The sequence below is a fragment of the Rhineura floridana genome, chromosome 1 (assembly GCF_030035675.1).
Source record: "Rhineura floridana isolate rRhiFlo1 chromosome 1, rRhiFlo1.hap2, whole genome shotgun sequence".
Taxonomy (NCBI): domain Eukaryota; kingdom Metazoa; phylum Chordata; class Lepidosauria; order Squamata; family Rhineuridae; genus Rhineura; species Rhineura floridana.
The window spans coordinates 150,317,046-150,337,927 of record NC_084480.1 but is presented as its reverse complement, the minus strand read 5'-3'; the positions used below and the strand labels follow the sequence as shown (position 1 = coordinate 150,337,927).

Below are 20,882 nucleotides of genomic sequence, written 5' to 3'. Positions count from 1 at the left end.
AGTTCTAGGGTGAACTCTTGGCTCATGCAAGGTTACAGTATGGCTGAAGTAGCCTGGCCAGTTTGCCCCATGATAACTGAATGTGCATCCTAGAGAATGTGGCCCAGAATCCTCTGTAGCACCCAGGGGTTTCACATTAGGCAAGTCAGCATGGAACAGGTAGGTATCAAGGTCAAGAACCATTTATTTATAACATTGCTTGTTGGGAGTTATCCTTCTTATGTTACTGGATGAGCATTTTGCCTATTTTGTATTGTATTATTGTTGTTTAATTTTCTGGTTTTTAATTGTTTTGATCTGTTTGTATTTTATCTTGTTGTGTGTACACTTTTTTTGTATGAAGCAACTAACAAACGTAATAAATATTAATAATCGCAGTCTCGAGAGTGTTGTGGTTAAAACAATTGTTTTTATAGACTTCAACTGACATACATTTATGTGATCATTTAACAGTCTTTTCTCCCTTTAACAAGCTAACACTATTTGGAGATCAGCAGCCATGGCTATTGGTTAATAATGAAACAGGGAGAAGGGCAGACCCCTATAGTTAGCATGAATGTGAAACTTTTTCCAAGCGATCACATCTTACCAACTGGTATTAAGCCTGTGTCAGTGGAAGTCCCACACCCAATCTGCTTCTACAATGCCAGCATGATTACAACAAATCCAGAGCCTGGGGACTCAAACCAATCATTCTGTGCCTCGCATCTGGTCTGTGTTCCACTTTGAAAATAATAGCAGCTGAACAAAGGATTTGCACATACGACAGCTTTGTTTTGCTGCTAGCTACAGTACAGAGCCCCTTGTTCTCCAAACTGCTGATAGCTGAGGCACACTCTTTTCCTGAATTAAAAACTGGAGGCACAGAAGCACACATCATCTGTGCACCCAAAAAAGGTTTACTTCTAGAGTGTGTGAGAGTACGAATGACCTACCCTCAGTGGAGTCCACCTCCTATGTTTCTGCCTGAGTCACTGATCTAAGAGTGCCTCCTAACTGGAGGGAGATGAGAGCGGAACAGGAACTCATAAAGAGATGCAAAGGAGTATCCTTCTATAAGAATGGATAATGTTATTGCATTTCTCCATTGAGGAATACTTGAAAAGTCCGACACAACAGTACCTCCCTTCATGACTCAGGTTAAGTCTGTTAAACTAGTAGCCAACAGGCACATTTCCCAGCATTATGTTTCTAATAGTGTAAGTATGGTTGGTTTGGTTGTTGATATAAACCACAAAGATGTTATAAATATAAAGAAAGAATGATGTGTGCCATTTTGGACTTGGTGATATTCAGCTCTAGCTTTGCAGGGTCTTTGGGTGACTTTGTTTAAGGAAGCCACATAACTCTGTGGGAGTTGGAAAGCCCAGGGGACGGGAACAGAATGGAGTGGGTGCATATGTGAATTAAAAGAACACTCTCCAGGGGCCTCTGCACCATCAAATAGCAATCATCTGGAAGTCAGACATCCTTCACGTGGGACCTTACTAGGTGAGAGACAGTATACCTGCTTCAGGTTTCTGACCAAGCCAGGCCCTATATCGGGTGAGAAGCAGGATGCCAGCTCTCAGTAGGTAGGCCCCTTCACTGATTTGAGCACTAGCCAGCACCTAACCCTGATAAGTTCCGGCACCAGCTTCCACCACCCCCCGCCACCATTCTCCATTAATGAGAAAAGAAATTGTATGTGAGAATCATCAAAGAGCAAAGAAAAAAACTGTGAAGTTCTCATGGGTGGGGTGCAGGTTTTTGTTGTGCTTACCTTATTTTTGGACAACGGGTGTTTGTGAGTGTCCTTTCTTTCATTCTGCAAATAATTTGACAAGTGGTCGGCACTCTGCAGCCTTCCCAGGTATCCATGTTTCAATTAAAGCCCAGGGGAAGGCATCATGAGAGAACTTCTTCCATGTGGCTTTTTCAGATCAGGAAGCACGGGTAGCCGGGGAGGCTGTAGGGTGCTGGGGATATGTCTACCGTACTGGAAAGAAAAACACACAGCCACCTTGCAATGATAAGGTAAACTCAAAACTGCATGCACTGAAATTCCAAAGAGAAAGAGATCGAAAAATGGACGCCCCCTTCCCAGAGAGAAGAAAACTTATGAGAAACTGAAGGGCAGATTTCAGCATAGCACTCGCTGATACTGAACTATTTGCCATAGTCGGCAGCAGAAGTGAAGGAATCCCCCGTATTCATTATTATAGGCTTGGGTGGGCAGAAGGTAGAACGTGATCTACCAGTAGATATCTAAGTGATTTGCAGTAGATAGGTGAAGGCTTCCAATTTCCAATTGTTTAACAATAGTAAAAAAAAAACCCAAAACAAAATGGAATAGGCTGTTGAAACGAAGGAAGCTAACCAGGAGTAGACTTTTATGTGAAAGGGCTGTGAGCTCAGTTCAGTTCTTACAGTGACAACAAATTCTTAGGCTCAGAATGTGCACAGAGACTCCGTTCTTTAATTTTAACTTTATGACTCTTGCACCTGGCTCTTGTTGGTAGATCTTGGGGTTCTAGTAAAAAAATGAAGGCCAGACAAGGAGTCTGCCCACCCTTGTTATAGGTAATCTATAAATACAGCAGAATTACAGAGTGCAGCTCTTTCTGGGTGGTATCAAGTAGTCTGCAGTTGGGAGATCATGTGCGTGAATGCTCTTGTACACACACCCTCTACCAAGAAAATGAGCGTGACAAGGATAAGGTTTAACTGTCTTTCTGATATGCTAGTTTTCCTTGTGCAGATCATTTGTAAACATGGGGATACTGAATTCCACCATATGCACGGCTTTGGTACAGTTGTGACTCTGCTGCTTGTGTAGATTAGTTTACACAGTCTTTTGCTTTCCTTGGTAATGGCTTCTTCAGTCTATAATGCAAGCTGAGCAATTTGGTGGTGGTGAAGCTTCTGATGGTGATTGAGTGAGCTGCCCTACTGCCACTGAAGGCAGGGCCAACAGAATGAACTACAGTGGCCATCAACCGGGCTAGTCAGACCCTAGAGAGGGACAGAGCAGGCCAAAAGCATAAAAGAAAGGGGTGGGGAGGAAATGAATAGGTGAGAGCCAGAGGAATTGGTGGTTTTTAATTGTTTTTCATGTTGTATTTTTAAATGGTTGTAACCCACCCTGGGACCTTTGGGTGAAGGGCAGTATTAAATGTCAATAATAATAATAATAATAATAATAATAATAATAATAATAATAATAATAATAATAATAGGCAAAGGAGAGAGGCTAGGAGAAGATTGAATGAGGAAGTGGGCCCGAGAAATGAGAAGGAAAGACCTAGAGAGAGAGGTCTGAAAGGGGAAGGAAAATGAGGGAGAGAAAGAACAGAGGGTAATCCTGGTCAAGAGCTGTACAGTGAAGCTCACATACTGTTTGAAATAAACCAACATACATGTGGCTGTAGATCTCTAATAATTACTCATATTGGGGGTGCTCTACCATAGCACAAGATTGCAGGAAGCTTCTCATGATAGTTACGGGCATTTCACTTTTAGGTCATTGTACCATGTTCATACCTTTCAGCATTTTTATTGTAATAGTGTTATTATTATTGGGCAAATCATAGGGCACTTTATTGCTACACAGAGTCAGTGGACAGATAGGCAGTCAGGCAACTGCCAGTCCCAATACTTCCCTTAAGACGCTTGAGAAATAATTTGACTCATGTGAATGTTAAGAAGGTTATAAAGCTTTTACATGGAAGGTTTGGATCATTTGCACACACGTCCTGAAGGTGCACATCAGCAACGCTTTCACAACAGAGGTTTCTGCAGATAAAATTAGCCATGCATATTGAGAACTGGCTGGACATTTTGAGCACGCTTCTTGGCTGTGGTTTCCAGTTCCCATGAAGTGGACGGGGGGAAATAAGAGGCCTTTTAGGCATCCCTGCTTCTTTCTGCAACCTTAAATAAACCAAGCTAGACTGAATAAAATCCAAATTCAGATAAGGCTCCAAAACAGATAAGGAATTGGACCCAATATGACACTAGAGGTATTCATATAACTTCCCATACACACAATCACTAAATGTGTGACAGGGACAGTGCCCACTAGCCCTGCCCTGCAATACAGGTGACCCCTTTGGCTATGCTTCTCCAATGGCTAAGTGTACAATGTTAATTAAAAAGAACCTTAAGCATGTACAGCTGTGCGCATGCAGAACTCTTCTTGGAAACAGTAATAGACTTAAAGCAAAAACCAGTCAGTAGCGAGAGTAACGGGAGACCTCTGGAATTCTAAACAGACAGCTTCCCCCATGAGGAGCTGAAAAGGAAGCCAAGCTCTAACCTGGGCATTGCTTTTGTTGGACTGACATGTAGGCTCCCGCGAAGCTATCTCATGCACTGCAAGTCATGGTCTCTGCTACATGCCATTCTTCCACCCAGCAATCTTGCTTTCCTAAGCCAATCTGTTACACCGTACCTACATAGTGCCTTTCACCTGATCAACCTTCCGATGACCGAGTTGGAACATGACAGGTAGTGCAAAAGGCCATTCCACTGAAATCCAACTTCTCTAATATTTAACATCTAAATTAGCTTTTCGGTTCTTGGGGGTGAGGGAAGGATGTAGGTGATTCAGGGTGAAGACAGACACTGTAAAGCAGGGGCAGTCAATGTGCTGCCCTTCAGATGCTGTCGAACTACAACTCCCATCATTCCTGACTACTGGCCTTGCTTGGTAGGTCAGATGGGAATTGTAGTCCAACAACATCTGGAGGGCACCATGTTAACTACCCTTGATTTAAAAGGTAATGGAAGTGGTTTAGACACACTTCTGCTGCATTTGCTTCCAGTGCAGAGAATGTATATTCAAAACTGCATCTATGGTCACATCTAGGATGCATGTCTGCTTTCACCCTTACAGTTTTATTCCATTCTCCCCTTCCCCTGGCCAGCCTTACAGGGTGAGTTAAACTACAAATGCAGCTACTTCCAGAGCTGGTGCTATTGAAACTTTCAGGCACCACAGCTGCTTTATTGGGACAATGGGAGGAGTGAAGATCAATCTTCTATGGTGAAAGGAGAGCTGGTGAGAGTTCTGAGGAGGAATGATTCAAGCCTAGTTTGGGGCAGGGAGGGGCAGAATGTTACATTTCTCTGAACAACTACAGCTCTTTCCATCAGACTGTTAATGGCCAGCTTTCACATGGTTCCAACCTTCCTGACACCAACGAAACACACCTTGAGACTATGACAATAGTTTTGATTTACTGCGTGCCCACAGCACACGGAGTTTCAGCTCCCTTCCCACCTAACAACCACATTCTTTCTCCCCACTCCTCTGCTTGTCTCCTAGATTTGATTTCTATGGATGGCATCTGGGACTCGCCCCACCACCTGGGATGGCAAAGATGTTTTGTGGCACAGTGGCTTGAGTGTGGACAGCCTTCTTCCATCAGATTCCACCTCCAGGGCTCGGTCCAGAGCAGAGTTGGGCTCCAGTTGCCACCACAGGTACTGCTGGGCTTGGAGTGCTGATGGGCTAGCATTGCCAACAGCTCACCACCACCACTCCAAAACAAAAATGGCAAGTAATGAAGAAAGGAAGCGCTGGAGGAAAGTGCATCTGCATTGCCCCCCCACACACACACACACATCAGTTTGTCACTTTCATCTTGTTGACTGTCAAATGTGACAAAAGAGAAAAAAAGAAACTGAAAACAGGCTTTTCTCTATATTGGAAAACGGTCATCCCTATGAATGATGATGGGGGGCTCCTATATAGTAAAAATCCCTGGGGAGTGCAATCCATCTCTCTGTGCATAGACAAACACTGCCCCCCCATGTGCCAGGACCCACAAAGGGTCACAAGATCAGGGATTCAAAAAGGAGCAAGCCATCAGGCAGGTGAAGGCCAGTGGGATGTGGCGAAGTTGAAGACAGACACGAGGCCTCAGCTTCCTGAAAGAGCAGCTAGCAGAAAGCAGATGGACTGGAAGCAAGTAGCATAGGCAAAGGTAGGCAAAAGGCTAGTTCCCACAGTGGTGGCCAATAGGAGGAAGGTTGAAGAACAAGAGCTCTGTCCAGCAGGATCTTCTTACTGAGCGACAAATTGTTCAGACTGAACAGCAGGCCCTGGAGATGAGTCTTCATAGGGTGAGACGCAGCTACAGCATAAGCTGATGGAGCTGAAAATGCATCTCTGAGCAAAGCAGATACATTGCCTCAGTGGCACATGCACCTGGCATCTATGAGTCCCACTCTGAAATCCCTGGTGCCTTACATGGTTGGATTTGGGTGAGCAAGGGCTGGGCCACTCAGCATCAAGGGTGGAAGGGCAGATTCTACCCTCCTTGCAACAATGTCCCCAAGTGCTGCATTCTACTTTCCCCTTTAGGAATGAATGACAGCCAGTCACTTAAGTGGGAGACAGCCACTGGGTTGAGGGATAAACCTGGTCTCTCTTGTCCCACATGGATGAGCTACAGTAGATAACTCTAGTCACTGAGAACCAAGCCAACCTATTTTTTGATCATACAAGTCCATGACTGAAGGCTGAAAGCTGGCTACTGATTCATCTATCCATCCAAGACATTTTGTTAAGTGTATATCACCTGGTTGGCCACTGTGAGAACAGGATGCTGGACTAGATGGGCCACTGGCCTGATCCAGCAGGCTCTTCTTATGTTCTTATGGTACTTATTATTAGATTTATAATTATTTTCCTGTACCTGTTTTTTTCCCCCCTTTAGGATGCACACCTTAACGTGGTGAGGGGGTTTGAGAGTGTTGAAGAAGCTGAGAGCAAAGCCGTCAGGAGTCTAGACCAAGAGGCTAGACTCCTAGCAGGGGCACCCAAGGAAGAATGGTCAATGCTGAGACACCAGACTAAGATGCATCCAAACTCAGAGGAAGGCAATGGTAAACCAGCTCTGAATACCTCTTACCACGAAAACCCTATGAACAGAGTATCCAAAATGCAACACGAGACAGTGCTGGAAGATGAGACCCCCAGGTCAGAAGGCACTCACCGAGCTACTGGGGAAGAACAAAGGACAAGTATGAGTAGCGCTGTGACTAATGACGCAGCAGGAAGCCCAGAGGCTGATGTGCACAGATGCAAAAGGAGAGTCTGGAGTTGTACGACGCACACAATAGGAACATGGAATGTGAGAAGCATGAACCAGGGAAAGTTAGAAATTGTCAAGCAAGAAATCAACATTACAATACTTGGCGTGAGTGAATTAAAATGGACTGGAATGGGACATTTTCAATCAGGCAACTACAAAATATTTTATGCAGGAAATGAGAAATCAAGAAGAAACGGGGTTGCTTTAATAGTGAGAAGTGATGTAGCAAAAGCAATTAGGAGCTACAACGCAAGGTCTGAGCGAGTGATATCAATGAGATTAAACGGGAAACCTATTAATATAACCATCATCCAAGTCTATGCTCCAACATCAAACGCAGAAGAAGAAGAATTGGAGAGATTTTACGCAGAAGTACAGGAGGAAATTGATCACACACCAAAACAAGATATGATGATAATTATGGGGGACTGGAATGCAAAAGTAGGGAACAGAGAAGAACTAGGAATTGTGGGGAAATGGGGCTTAGGTGACAGAAATGAAGCAGGAAAAAGACTTATTGAATTCTGTGAAGCCAATGATTTGTTTCTTGCCGACACATTTTTGAGCAACCAAAAAGACGGCTGTACACGTGGACATCACCAGATGGTCAATATAGGAATCAAATTGATTATATAATTGGAAACAGAAGATGGAGAAGTTCCATACCTTCTGCAAAAACAAGACCAGGATCAGACTGCGGTACAGATCATGAACTGATCGGATCGAAAATCAGAGTAAAGCTAAAGAAGAACAACAAAGCACTCATAATGCCAAAATACAATTTAAATAACATCCCAGAAGAATATAAAGATCAAATAAGGAACAGGTTTGAGGCTTTCAACTTAGTTGACAGAGAACCAGAAGAACTATGGACTGAAGTCAGGGACATTATCAGGGAAGAATGCAAAAAGACAATACCTCTTGTTAAAAAGAGAGAAAGACCTCAATGGATGACTGAAGAAACTCTTAAAATGGTTAAAGAGAGAAGGAAAGCAAAAGCAAAAGGAGATAGAAACACGGTCAGAACCCTAAATGCAACTATACAACGACTAGTACGTAGGGACAAAGAAAACGATTACAATAGTTATTGTATAGAAATAGAAAAGGACAAAATGGGAAGAACAAGAGCCCTATTCCAAAAGATTAGAGAAATGAAAGGGAAATTTAAACCAAGAATAGGGATGTTGAATAATCAACAGGGGAACACACTGACTGACCAAGATGAAATAAAAGGAAGATGGAAGCAATACACTGAAGAACTCTATAAAAGAGATGACAGGATGACAGATTTATTCACAGCGGAACCATATGATGAAGAACCAGAAATTGTAGAATGTGAGGTGAAAGCTGCTCTTAAAATTCTTGGAAGAAACAAATCACCAGGAATAGATGGCATACCAATAGAGTTGCTACAAGCTACTGAGACTGAATCTGTCCAAATTTTGACAAAAATTTGTCAAGAAATATGGAGAACTAAACAATGGCCCACAGACTGGAAGCGTTCAATATATATCCCACTTCCAAAGAAAGGGGATCCCAGAGAATGCAGTAATTACCAAACTATTGCCTTAATATCCCATGCAAGTAAAGTAATGCTCAAGATTCTACAACAAAGGCTCTTACCATATATGGAACGAGAAATGCCAGACGTCCAAGCTGGATTTAGAAAGGGAAGAGGCACCAGAGATCATATCGCAAACATACATTGGATAATGGAACGGAGCAAGGAATTTCAGAAGAAAATCATCATGTGCTTTATAGACTACAGCAAAGCCTTTGACTGTGTAGATCATGAAACACTATGGAATGCTTTAAAAGAAATGGGGGTGCCACAGCATCTGATTTTCCTGATGTGCAACCTATACTCTGGACAAGAAACCGATTGGTTCCCCATCGGAAAGGATGTGAGACAGGGTTGTATTTTATCACCCTATTTGTTTAATCTGTACACAGAACATATCATACGGAAAGCGGGATTGGACCAAGATGAAGGAGGAGTGAAAATTGGAGGGAGAAATTTTAATAATTTAAGATATGCAGACGATACCATACTCTTAGCAGAAACCAGTAATGATTTGAAACGAATGCTGATGAAAGTTAAAGAGGAAAGCACAAAAGCAGGACTACAGCTGAACGTCAAGAAGACTAAAGTAATGACAACAGAAGATTTATATAACTTTACAGTTGACAATGAGGACATTGAATTTGTCAAGGATTATCAATACCTCGGCACAGTCATTAACCAAAATGGAGACAATAGTCAAGAAATCAGAAGAAGGCTACGACTGGGGAGGGCAGCTGTGAGAGAACTAGAAAAGGTCCTCAAATGCAAAGATGTATCACTGAACACCAAAGTCAGGGTCATTCAGACCATGGTATTCCTGATCTCTATGTATGGATGTGAAAGTTGGACAGTGAAAAAGCCGGTTAAGAGAAAAATCAACTCATTTGAAATGTGGTGTTGGAGGAGAGCTTTGCGCATACCATGGACTGCGAAAAAGACAAATAATTGGGTGTTCGTACAAATTAAACCAGAGCTGTCACTAGAAGCCAAAATGATGAAACTGAGGTTATCATACTTTGGACACATAATGAGAAGACATGATTCACTAGAAAAGACAATAATGCTGGGAAAAACAGCAGGGAGTAGAAAAAGAGGAAGGCCAAACAAGAGATGGATTGATTCCATAAAGGAAGCCACAGACCTGACCTTACAAGATCTGAGCAGGGTGGTTCATGACAGATGCTCTTGGAGGTCGCTGATTCATAGGGTCGCCATAAGTCATAGTCGACTTGAAGGCACATAACAACACTTGTTTTTTTAAAAAGAAATCTGGATTGTATCCAAAAGAATCACAGCATACACAGAACCACTTCCGCAAGTGCAATGGAACTTCCCCTTCCTCTCCTTCTCCTGTGCACTCACCCACATTGTGGAGGGTTGGGGGGAACCCTCAGAGTAGATTTGGAAGGCGTGCAGGGGGAGGAGAGAGAGAAGAAATTCCATTTCATGCACACAATGATTTATGTGGATTCAACCCTCTGATTTCCAATTACAGTAGAGAGTAATTGAATATACAATGATATTAGATGCATCTCTAGACATAAAACATACATCTGAGGTAGGTCATCTATCTGCATGGTTGTGCTTCCAGTGGAATATCTGCACTAGATTACACCTTGGGATGTGTGTTATTTTCTGTGGCCCATGGGGCAGGAGGCTTGATTTGGAGAATGCACACCTTCACCTTGCATGTCCTTGCCAGCTGTAAGTACATAACTGCACCCTGGTTTCTGTTACCCTGTCTCCTTGTCTATTGAAGCGTATATGCTAAAGCCATGATTTTCCTGAAAACTCAGCATGCAGAAAGCTCTCCTGGTTTGTGTCGGAATTTCTCTCTACTGAGATGCGTAGCAAAGGATAGTTAGCGCTGCGGAACAGAGAGTATTGAGCGAGCAGTGTGTGTGTGTTTGAATCTTTGCTTAGATTCTACCTTCCCTGCAAATTAGTCAGACAGAGACTTTAAGCTTTAAAATAAGAAACAACTACTGTATTCTGGAAGTACATGCTTGATAGGAAAGAGTCCTTACATCTAGCTCACTAACTATGTTGGAGCAGTCTGCACTGGTCCCAGTGGAGCTCTCATCCTGGTTGAGAGGAGAGACAAAGAAAAGATGTCTGCTCCCATCTTGAGAGAAAGAGAACACAGAGAAAGGCGGGAAGGAACTGAGATCAACATTCCTTTGCTTATCAGCCTAGCAGGAAGGGAAGAGACGGCAGGATCAAAGGGATAGGTATTGCCTCAACCACAGCAAGAGGTCTAGCTCTCTCTAGCTACCCCCTTATTAACCCCATGCAGCCTCAACCCACCAAGTTGGAGTTGAACTTCATACATTCCAACGGTTTGTTCTTTACTCCCCTCCCCATTTCTTGCTCACTGCATCCAAATGTTGAACACCCTGTTTGAAAAGGAGCGATAAGGCAGAGAACTGTGGGTGTCCCTGTAACTCATCCATGTGGGACAAGAGGACAGGTGCATAATGCTGTCAATGCACTGCAAACATGCTATGTAACTTCATTACAAAGTCCCCACGGTTATCACAAAATTGGGCATGGGTGTGCCTAGCCTTGGAGAACAGAGGCATAGGCACAGCTTGCTGCAGCTGGCCCTGAGTCTACCTTGTCAATTATAACTTGTACTCTCAAGGAGGCTAAATTCTCTGGAATGAAAATGAAACAGGCAGGTGCTGTAGAAGGTTCTTCTGAATATATCAAATGGTAAGGCAATAACTTCAGGCAATCAATATGGCATCCGAGACGTTCTTACAGAAAAGAAAAAAAACAGACTCTTTATTTTCTGAATTTGCTGAAACAAAAGGCAAGCCATAAAGCCCACCAAAACCTGGAGTACATCGATCAGGGATTGGGAGCCTTGTTCAGGGCCACATTCTCTTTAGGCCTCCCTTCTGGGCACCTTTTCAGGGCCGCCAGCCAATGATGGGTGAAGCCAGAGGCAAAAGTGGACAGCACAACTTATGTGAATTTTACCTTTGTATAGTAGACTAGTTTCTACACATACTCGCATACCCCTCTCTGTCCTCCACTCAGGCAAACGGTACGGAGAAGAAAGCATTATCAGAGTTCAAGGATTCATGCAATGGGGGTTCAAAGCAAGGCTGGTCAGGGGTGTGACCTGGAAAGGGGGGGTGTGGTTTGTGAAGAATCTGAGGGCCAGGTAGAGAGAGACCTGAGGTAGCCCCTTGTTGCAGCACTGAGAAATACACCCCTCTTTCTCAGGTGGCTGGCTCTGATATTACTCTGTGATGTCCTTGCACTGACATTAGGTCCTGACCATCTTTCACATGAGCTGTCAGTGGCTGACAATTGCATCAAACTTGCATCCATCTTTCAAACTGCGATAGGTCAACGTTTTTCCCCCACATCAGAGCTCTTTCCCTGCAACAAGCCTCCTTCTCTTGCATTGTGTTTGCACATTTATTATTGCTATTTTAATTCGTTTCCTTCCCTTCACCCTGAGGTCCAAAGGTGGGTTACAACGATTTAAAATGCACACTGAAAAACCATTTCAAACAACTTGCAACCATAGACATCACAAAAGTAGGCAGGGTCCTAAAAATATACATCTCAGTTATCAAAGGCCAGGGTAAAGAGGTGTGTCTGCTGTTGCAGGAATAATGGAGCGAAGTGCCATTATGATGGTAAGGGGGGAAGCTGCTGTCAGAGACTCACAAGGCTTGAACTGGGAACCTCTGAAATGCATGAGCTACCTGGAAGTGTGTATGCCTCTGCCTCTGAGCCTTTTCCAGGAAGGAACAAGAAATGTGCAACTGGCAGGCACAATGAAGCTTCCAGGTTGTAATGCCCATCTGCTAAAGCAGGTATGGGGACTCTTTAGCCAGCCAGATGTTGCTGAACTATAACTCCCATCATCCCTGGCCTTTGGCCATGCTTGCTGGGGCTGATGGGAGTTATAGTTCGGCAACATCTGGAGGGCAAAAGAATTCCTGCACCTGTGCTAGGGAGCGAGCTCCCTTAAGCAAAGTGAGACTTACTTCCAAGTAAACATTAATAGAATTAGGCTGTAAGTTATCTGTATCATCTGAAGCCTCTGTATGTTTATCTAGTGTCTCTGACTTTCATAAGCAGGGAACCCTAGGGTTGCGTTTAACAGCTTGAAGGAACTAAGACAACATACCCCTAAACTTTCCCAGCACTGACATCATGATCTGTTTTCCGGCTCACTGCCAAATCACAGTAGATGGCATTGGCTGGCAATGGAGAATTTCACAGTGTAATGTTAGGGAACCGTGTTAAATTGTACTAATTTTTTTGGGGGGGGGGAATGGAGGACACTCAACATGGGGTTGCTAGTTTTGGCAGCAACTCCAGACTGCACCCATCCAGACTATGCCCAAGTACAACAAATAACCACTTTGAATGTGCATTTTCTGTCTAATCTGGAGTTTAATCATGTTCAGAACACAATTGTGGAGTAGTGCCAAGTGTCTGATAGTGCAGGTGCGAACTAGTTAATCTGTAACCACAAGGAGTCAGCCAGACAAGCAGAAGGTGGGGGGGCATGGGAGGAGATTAAAAATATGCTGAGGGAAAGCAAGAGCTCTGAGCCCATTTCTGCAAGTCTTTGATGACAAAGTTCTTCTTGTTTCCTTGATTAAAAACAAAAAGATTCAGAAGACAAGACATCCCAAGACTTTGCATCTTTGCCCTTGAACAATCCACTGAGAGACTGAACATTTTTTAATAAAGGGAAAAAGGAAAGGAAATTGTTAGCCTTTTCAGGGGCAGCTGCCAAGAAGACAGAGTCTATTCTTTTATTTATATGAAAGCAGAGAAACATGGATTCACTTTGAAGCTAAAACTGTCATTGTTTGAAAATAATTTTAAAAATAGTGGGAGGGGGAGAGCGAAAAGAAACCAAGGATCTAAGACAGATCTTGAGGACAAGAGGCGGGAGAGAGAAAAGAAAACAGAGCTAGAAGCATCTGACATTGTACTATGCAAGGTCAAATGATGTTCCGAGTGGAATTGCAGGGCTATGGACATGATGTGGTCTGAAATGGAAAAGCAAAGAAGTGGAAAGGAATAAAAGGAATTTTAAAAGAAGCTGCAAATCGGCTTCCTAGCATCTTGATCCTAAAAAATTGAGCTATCAATCACACACAGGATTGGGATGATACCCAGTTAATCCATTTTCAATTAGGGATGGAGAAATATATCAATTTCAGGTTCTCCTTTTTCAGTTTTAAGTTCAGTTCAACACTTTTCCAAATAAATTTATGAGTTTACTATGTGCATTTTTATACCCACTTTCCCGTAATATACACACTTTATACATATTTGTGGGCATGTATGATTGTTTGGTTAAAGATGCTGCATTGCATATTTCAGAAAAGTACAAATTTTCAAAGGATAACTGCATTTTGGTTTGTGTATTGTTTCGGCATGAATTAGCCAAATTTCACCCCCATCCCTACTTTAGACAGTGCAATGTAAACAGCAGCATTCTTTCAGCTCTTGCCTGTTCTGAAGCAAGAACCTCCCCACCCAATCCTCAACATTTTGGCAAGGCCAGTATAAGTAGAAAGGCCCAAGAGAATGTTGCTGGAAGACAGTCGGCCTCTTCCTTTGCCCTCTGCATCTCCGCTAGTGACACACAACTCTCCTTGTTTAGCATCTGTTAGATTTATGTTATGGATTCAGTGTATTTGTATGCTGTTTTTCTTCATAAAATCCCAACCATTTTTTTTATAAAAGGCTGTTAAAATTGCTTCAATATTTGTGCACCATCTTTAAAAAAAATGCTCATCTTTAGAAAGTCTGGTTATAAATTTTAATATAATAAAAGTGAAAACAAAAGATTTATAACTTCCGAAATCAAGGCCAGATCATGTTCAACTCTTATGGGAAGATTAAGATTAAGATTTTGGGTTCTTCCCAAAAGACAAGCAAGAACAAGCAATGATAAACTGATAAGGAAGTTCTACAGAACAGGAAGCTCCACCAGGAATATATATAAAACCTGTCCCATTATTTATACAGGTACCTGCTTGTAGCACAATGTATTTGGGACATGAATCCGCAAAGACACTTTTTGCTGTGCATCTCCAAAACAGTATTACACACATCTCACACCTGTCATTTATCCACTAAAATTGCTTATCATCTTCCTCATTCGGAAGCACACATCACTCATAAGTAATACGATGGAGATATCAATAGTTATTGTGCATTGTACACAGATTATTATCCACAATTACAAAACAGACTATGCATTCAATTACCATTTGCTTGTTTTTGTAAGGATTATATCCAAGGCTGTTGTTCCACTTGAGCAGCAAACATCCGCTTGTGCAATGGAACTTCCCCCTTCTCTCCTGTGCACCTTCAAAATCTGCTCCAAAGGGTTGGGGGACCCACCGGATTGGATTTGGGGGGGCATGCAGGGAGAGTAGAGGAAGTCACATTGTGCAAATGGAACTCCACTTGTGCAGTGTTGGACACAACCCATGGTATGTAGTTTTCTCACTGAAAAAAATCATTATTGTTCACACCCCCACTGCAAACACCCTGCTCTTCACCCCAATGATATTATTTCTTGGGGCTTGGCGCTTGGACATGACCATCCCTAATTATCTTAACTGAGCAGGACCAGGAGTGTTGAGGGGTGCGGCTGCAGAGCTGGCCTCCCAGCAGAGGTGTTGCTGCCGCTTAACAGAATGATGCAGGGGCAGGACTACAGTGAGGTCAGGGTGGTGCAGGCTCACCAGCAGAGCCAATACAGCATTCTCTCTGGTGTGCCCACAATGTCCTGCCCTTGCCAGCATCCTGCCCTGGTAAGTGGCAGTGACGCTGCTGCTGAGGTGTCAAAACAATGGATGTGTTCACACGTCATGTTAAACCATAGTTAATGTTTAACTATGGTCTAATGCAAACAAGTCATATATTACCACTTCTCTCCTCCCCTGCTCCTGGCTGCGTCAGGCGTAACAAACCACAAGTCACAACTTGTTGTGTCATCCAAACCCATGCTTGTGGTTTGTTTCTGCCAAACAAATCAGAAGTGATAATATAAAAACAAATCTTGGCTACTGCTTGTGGTTTGTTTGGAGAGAAACAAACTGTGAGCCTGAGTTCAGACAACATGACAACAAGGCAAAGCTTGTTGTTCCCACTGCAGCAGAGCCAGGAGCAGGGGAAGAGAGGAGCAGGACTCCCAATATTCAGGTCTAAAAATGGCAGGAGGAAGATAAAAATAATTTCACCAAAACACTTAGATTGTGCAAAGATTAATTGTCCTAAATCTTGTTCCATTGTTTTACCTAGCTGTTGTACCTTTTTCCTTCATGGATTAGTCAAGCAGGTAATCCCAGTTAATCAGGGATCACATACTGAATGGGCTGCCATTGCCACAAAGTAGAGCCAATCAGATTTTCTGTGTGATATCACTGGGGTCAAGTGAAGTTGAAAATGACGAGGCAAAGTGTATGAGCATACAGATATTTGGGCAAGGAGTGCCAGGAACACTGATAATAATAATAATAATAATAATAATAATAATAATAATAATAATAATAATAATAATAATAATAATAAATTTAATTTTTGTGTCGCCTATCTGGCCGAAGCCACTCTAGGCAACGTACAAACGTGATGAAAAGAGGTTTTTTAAAAAAAAATAACCAAAAATATTTACTAAATCATGTATCATTTTTTATATTTAATTTAATAATTTAATGTTATCAGTGAAAATGTTTACTTAATTTTTATTTACATTTTATTTTGTTTATTTTATTTTAAATATTTGTTTTTTTATCATCGAAAGTGTTTCAGCTCCAGGAGATACTATTTATCAGTGACTGCAAACAGCATGAGACATCATTCTCAGTTTTGCTGTCTGAAGATCTTACAATGCCATCTAAAAGATGGGACTGCCATCAAGGATAACCTTGGTTTCATAGAATAGTTAATCCTGGTCTAATGGGAGGCAATCAGTTAATAATATCTGACCGACCAACCAACAGATTTCCCAATCCCATAGCTATCCATAGGCAAAAAAGGGGTGCTATTAATATGGCCACATTTAACAGCACTGATGTCTGATTACTACAAATAAGAGTTACATCTAATACTGCATACTATGTTGATGTTTATATGTATTCCAGGGTATGAGCTTGGGGAAATAGATACTTTTCCCCCCTGGAATATTCAGAGTTGCTCTTATTTCTTCGTTAGCACCTACTCAACTCAGAATATTTCCAGTCGGGGGCTTAACATTGCAGATGGGTTGCAGCTGATATACCACAAATGGGTCATTGGCAACAGGGCATTGTTTTTTTTAAATTTATCAGTAAAGGTAAATTTGGCTAAATTGGGCTGAGGAGGATATAGACTGTTAATCTGATGCTCACAACATTGGGCATACATGAGGCACACCTTTCTTACAATAAACCCTCATTTGGAAGCATCCTCAGGCACTTGGCATGGACAGACAGTCCTTTAGAGACAACATTCCCACCCACCCCCCAAATGCTGAAAAATCTCTCAAGCAGTTCATACCTCAAACAGGAAGCCTTCCAGCTAAAATGCAAGACAGAGATAAGATGTGGCATTCTCCACATGATTAAAACTCAAAACGAAATTGGCAAAAAAAACACCCGAGTTTCTCTTCACTGAATAAGCAACCAACAAGAAGGCATGAACTACTTTGATTCTCAGACTGTCCTTTAAATGAGATGTAAAAGAATATAAAATAGTAAATCTGCCTCTCTTAATCCACATTATGTACATTAAAAGTAACATTTATACAGTCCATAAACAGCCCCCTGTGGCTTCACAGCAGAATGTTCATTTGTATAAATCACAAGCAGACTATGAAAAACTTGTCCGTGCCACCTCATCAGGACACTCCATTAGTTTTTCATGTAAACTTATTCTGAACTTGCACACACATAATGCTGCCAGGCGGGAGCAAGCTAGAATAGGATTGCATGCTCCCTAGAGCAGTGGTTCCCAAACTCTTTCTCCCCCCCCCCCATGGGCCCCTTGAAAATTGCTGTGGGTCTTGGCGGACTGCTTCATGATTTTTCTGCCTGTTGTAGCAATTGTAATGTGCTGTGCTAGATGCTGTATGATTTTGACTGAATTTGCATTGCTTCTCTTATTTCTTATATTTTATTGTATCACAATCTGCATTCCATAGAACAGAGTAATACAAAGCAATATAAGAAATAAAAGAAGCAATAAAAATACAAATTAAAAATCATTACGAAGATTTAATGTGGACATACCGTGGACCACCTGAACGAAGCTTGCAGACCACTGGTGGTCCACAGACCACAGTTTGGGAACCCTTGGTTCTAGAGTATGAATCCTCCTTACTAGTTTTAATTGTAATTCAGTGTTACATTGGCATAGACATTAACTGCAATTAAGGATAACCAGAATTGCCTCTAAAAGCAAGATTTGAAGCCAGATTCAAACCCTGATGAAGAGGGAACTCTGATTTCAGAGATCTTAGGACTTGGACCAACAACCTCTGGGCCCCTAAGAGAGTGATTGCCTAAGGCGATACCCTTATTCATGCCTTATTCGCATGTAGGGCCATAAATGTGTAGAGAGAGGAACAGGGCTGCACTTTAAGCCCTGCCCCATTGTCACATCTCCCCCCCCCGCCTCACAACCACACTTTGTGTGTCTCTCCCAATCATGCAGAAGCTTCTACTCAGAAGCAGAAACTCATGTTTGGGACTTTTTCTCACAGAACTGCATATATCAGAGCCTTTCCTAGGCTCAGAAAGCAATGGGGATAACCACTGTTCTAGAAATTGAGGATACTGGGTACGGGGAATGAATTTAATTTTAAAGCAACTCTTTATTAGTAACATATTAAATTAGTTGCATTTAACCCAAATCTGTAACATGGACTTCACCTTTAATTTTTTTCAGCTTGCGTATTATTTTGTTACCTTTTTCTGTCTGCTATATTTTTCCTTCTCTGTTATTGTCTTCTCTCCCCCACACTCTTCTCCCTCTGTTCAGTCGCCAAAGGATTGGCTTAACACTGCTGGTGCAACCTTCCTTAAGAAAAGTGATCCAGTCGTGGGTTGGCTCACTCTGACTAAAGGCCAATAAATCAGGTCATATAGCATGCTTGTAAATTACTGCTTGCAAGGTCACCTGCCTAGGTAACCAGAAAGAAAAGCTTTTGCAAAAAGGAAAGTTTCTATTTCTATGTGTTGGGGAGCATGCAAGAAAAATTGTTTGTGGACCATTGTTTTGTGGCCTTACTGGTAAAGTTGTCACATATTCACAGCCTCTCTTTGAAGACAGCCACAGTGACTGAGGTCCCATCTACACTACGCATTTAAAGCAGTATACCACTTTAAACACTCATGGCTTCCCTCAAAAAATCCTAGGAGCTGTAGTTTGTTAAGGGTCCTGAGAGTTGTTAGGAGACCCCTATTCCCCACACGGAGCTACAATTCCCAGAGTGGTTTAACAATCAGTCCCTATTCCAACGGATTTCTGCAGATGCGGCCTGAATTACCCAAATGCACCAGATTCAGGGACATGCCAAAATTACTTGCTGTCCAGCAGAGGCTGATTAGACAAAGACAAGATCAAAGGAGTGACTCTAGCAGAAACCAGTGGACAGTCCCTTCTCTGGGTGGGCACTTTAGACTCATAGGAACCTTAAGACGTATTTCTTGAGGCACAGCTGTCTCCACTAACTTTTGGAAACTGCCGTCATACATTATCAATTCCTCCGATGAGTCTGGGTCTGGAAAGTGCCAGGGATGCTCTGAACCATCCATTTCTCACCTTTGCAGATTTTCTCATCATCTGCAGGTTCATAGCCGGCACAGCAGGCACACCTCCCGATAGCCACCATCCACTCGCCTTCTCCGTTGCAGTGTAGCCTCACCCCAGAAGAGCCCGTAGTGCTCGCTTCCTCTGCGTCAGCCACACAAGTACCTGGCGCCTCCACCAGTGAAGTCCTTTCACCTCCAGCAAATGTCTCTGGAAAAGAGGCAAACCCCCTCACCACCGCCGGGCACTTGTAAAAGAAAACCTGAACAGCCACCAGGGACATGCAAGCCCCAGAGTCCTGGAAAGCCAAATAGAAGCCCCTCTTAGTGAGGGGCCCAAAGCTGCGCACCTTCACGTTCATCTTTACTACCTTCCCAGTGCTGTCCACCTGCGAGAAGCTCTCATCGGCTGCAATTGTATCCACTTTGGTCCACGGCCCCTCGTGCCACGCGGGATGCTCTGCTGTGGCCACGTCTGTCTCTGATTCGTGGTAGTAAAGAGTGAAGGTCTCTTTGCAGGAAGAGGCCACGGTCCTCATACTGGCACAGTCACGTACAGAAAATCGGAGACGGATATGCACCCTGCGGGCTCCACGCCGCTCTATGAAGTGAGTACGCAGCCAGTTATTCTGTCCTGGCTTATCCACATGGCACACCTCATAAGTTCGGATCAGATGCTGCCTGTCATCCAAGACGCTCACCTCGTCCCACTGTATGGAGTTGGATAGGAGGCGGGGGTAAGGAAGAGGAGGTAAACAAAAGGAAACTATATATTTTCAGCTTTCATGTAATTGGTAGTAGCCTCCTCCTAGTCCTGAGAAAACCCCCATGGACTGCGGATAGGGTTTAGCCAGAGCACACAAAAGGATCCAGCCTAAGCTTTGGCTCTGTCATGTCTGGGGGCTTCCCAAAGTTCAGTCAGCTAGTTTCAAGGGTTGCATAGCTCTATCTCCCCCCCCCAATATCTAGTTCAGGGACTGCACAATATACTGGAGCCTTAAAAAAAATAACGATTGGGCCTTTTGCACAGCTGCTTTGCCAGCAATATTAAAATATTTCTATACCAACATTAGTTAAAAAGTTATTCCAGAGCCACTTAGTATCCAGAACTTGCACTGGCTGCCCATTAGCTACCAGGCCAAGTACAAGGTTCTGGTTTTGGTACATAAAGATCTATGCAGCTTGGGACTAGGATACCCAAGAGATCGACTTACCCTTTACATACCGAGTCGATCACTGTGCTCTGCAGGTGAGGGTCTCCTGCAGATACCGTCTTATCAGGAGGTCCGTTCCGCACAACATAGGAAGCGGATCTTTAGTGTAGTGGCATCTACCCTTTAGAATTCCCTTCCCTTAAATATTACACAGGCATCATCTCTGTTATCTTTTTGGCACCTTATCCCAGTCTGCATCTTTATTGGAACTGCTTTTTAAGATGTTTTTAAAGCC

The 20,882-nt window shown here is 42.9% G+C and overlaps 1 protein-coding gene across 8 annotated transcripts in view; it reads right to left on the bottom strand.

The window, feature by feature from the left end:
• LOC133389569 (ephrin type-B receptor 5) overlaps nt 1-20,882 on the bottom strand; it is a 214,905-nt gene that overhangs the window by 86,732 nt on the left and 107,291 nt on the right. For all 8 annotated transcript variants that reach the window (XM_061637532.1, XM_061637546.1, XM_061637498.1 and 5 more), the window contains exon 4: nt 19,447-20,143. In XM_061637532.1, coding sequence (XP_061493516.1) covers nt 19,447-20,143 — 697 coding nt within the window. The remainder of the gene's footprint in view (nt 1-19,446; nt 20,144-20,882) is intronic.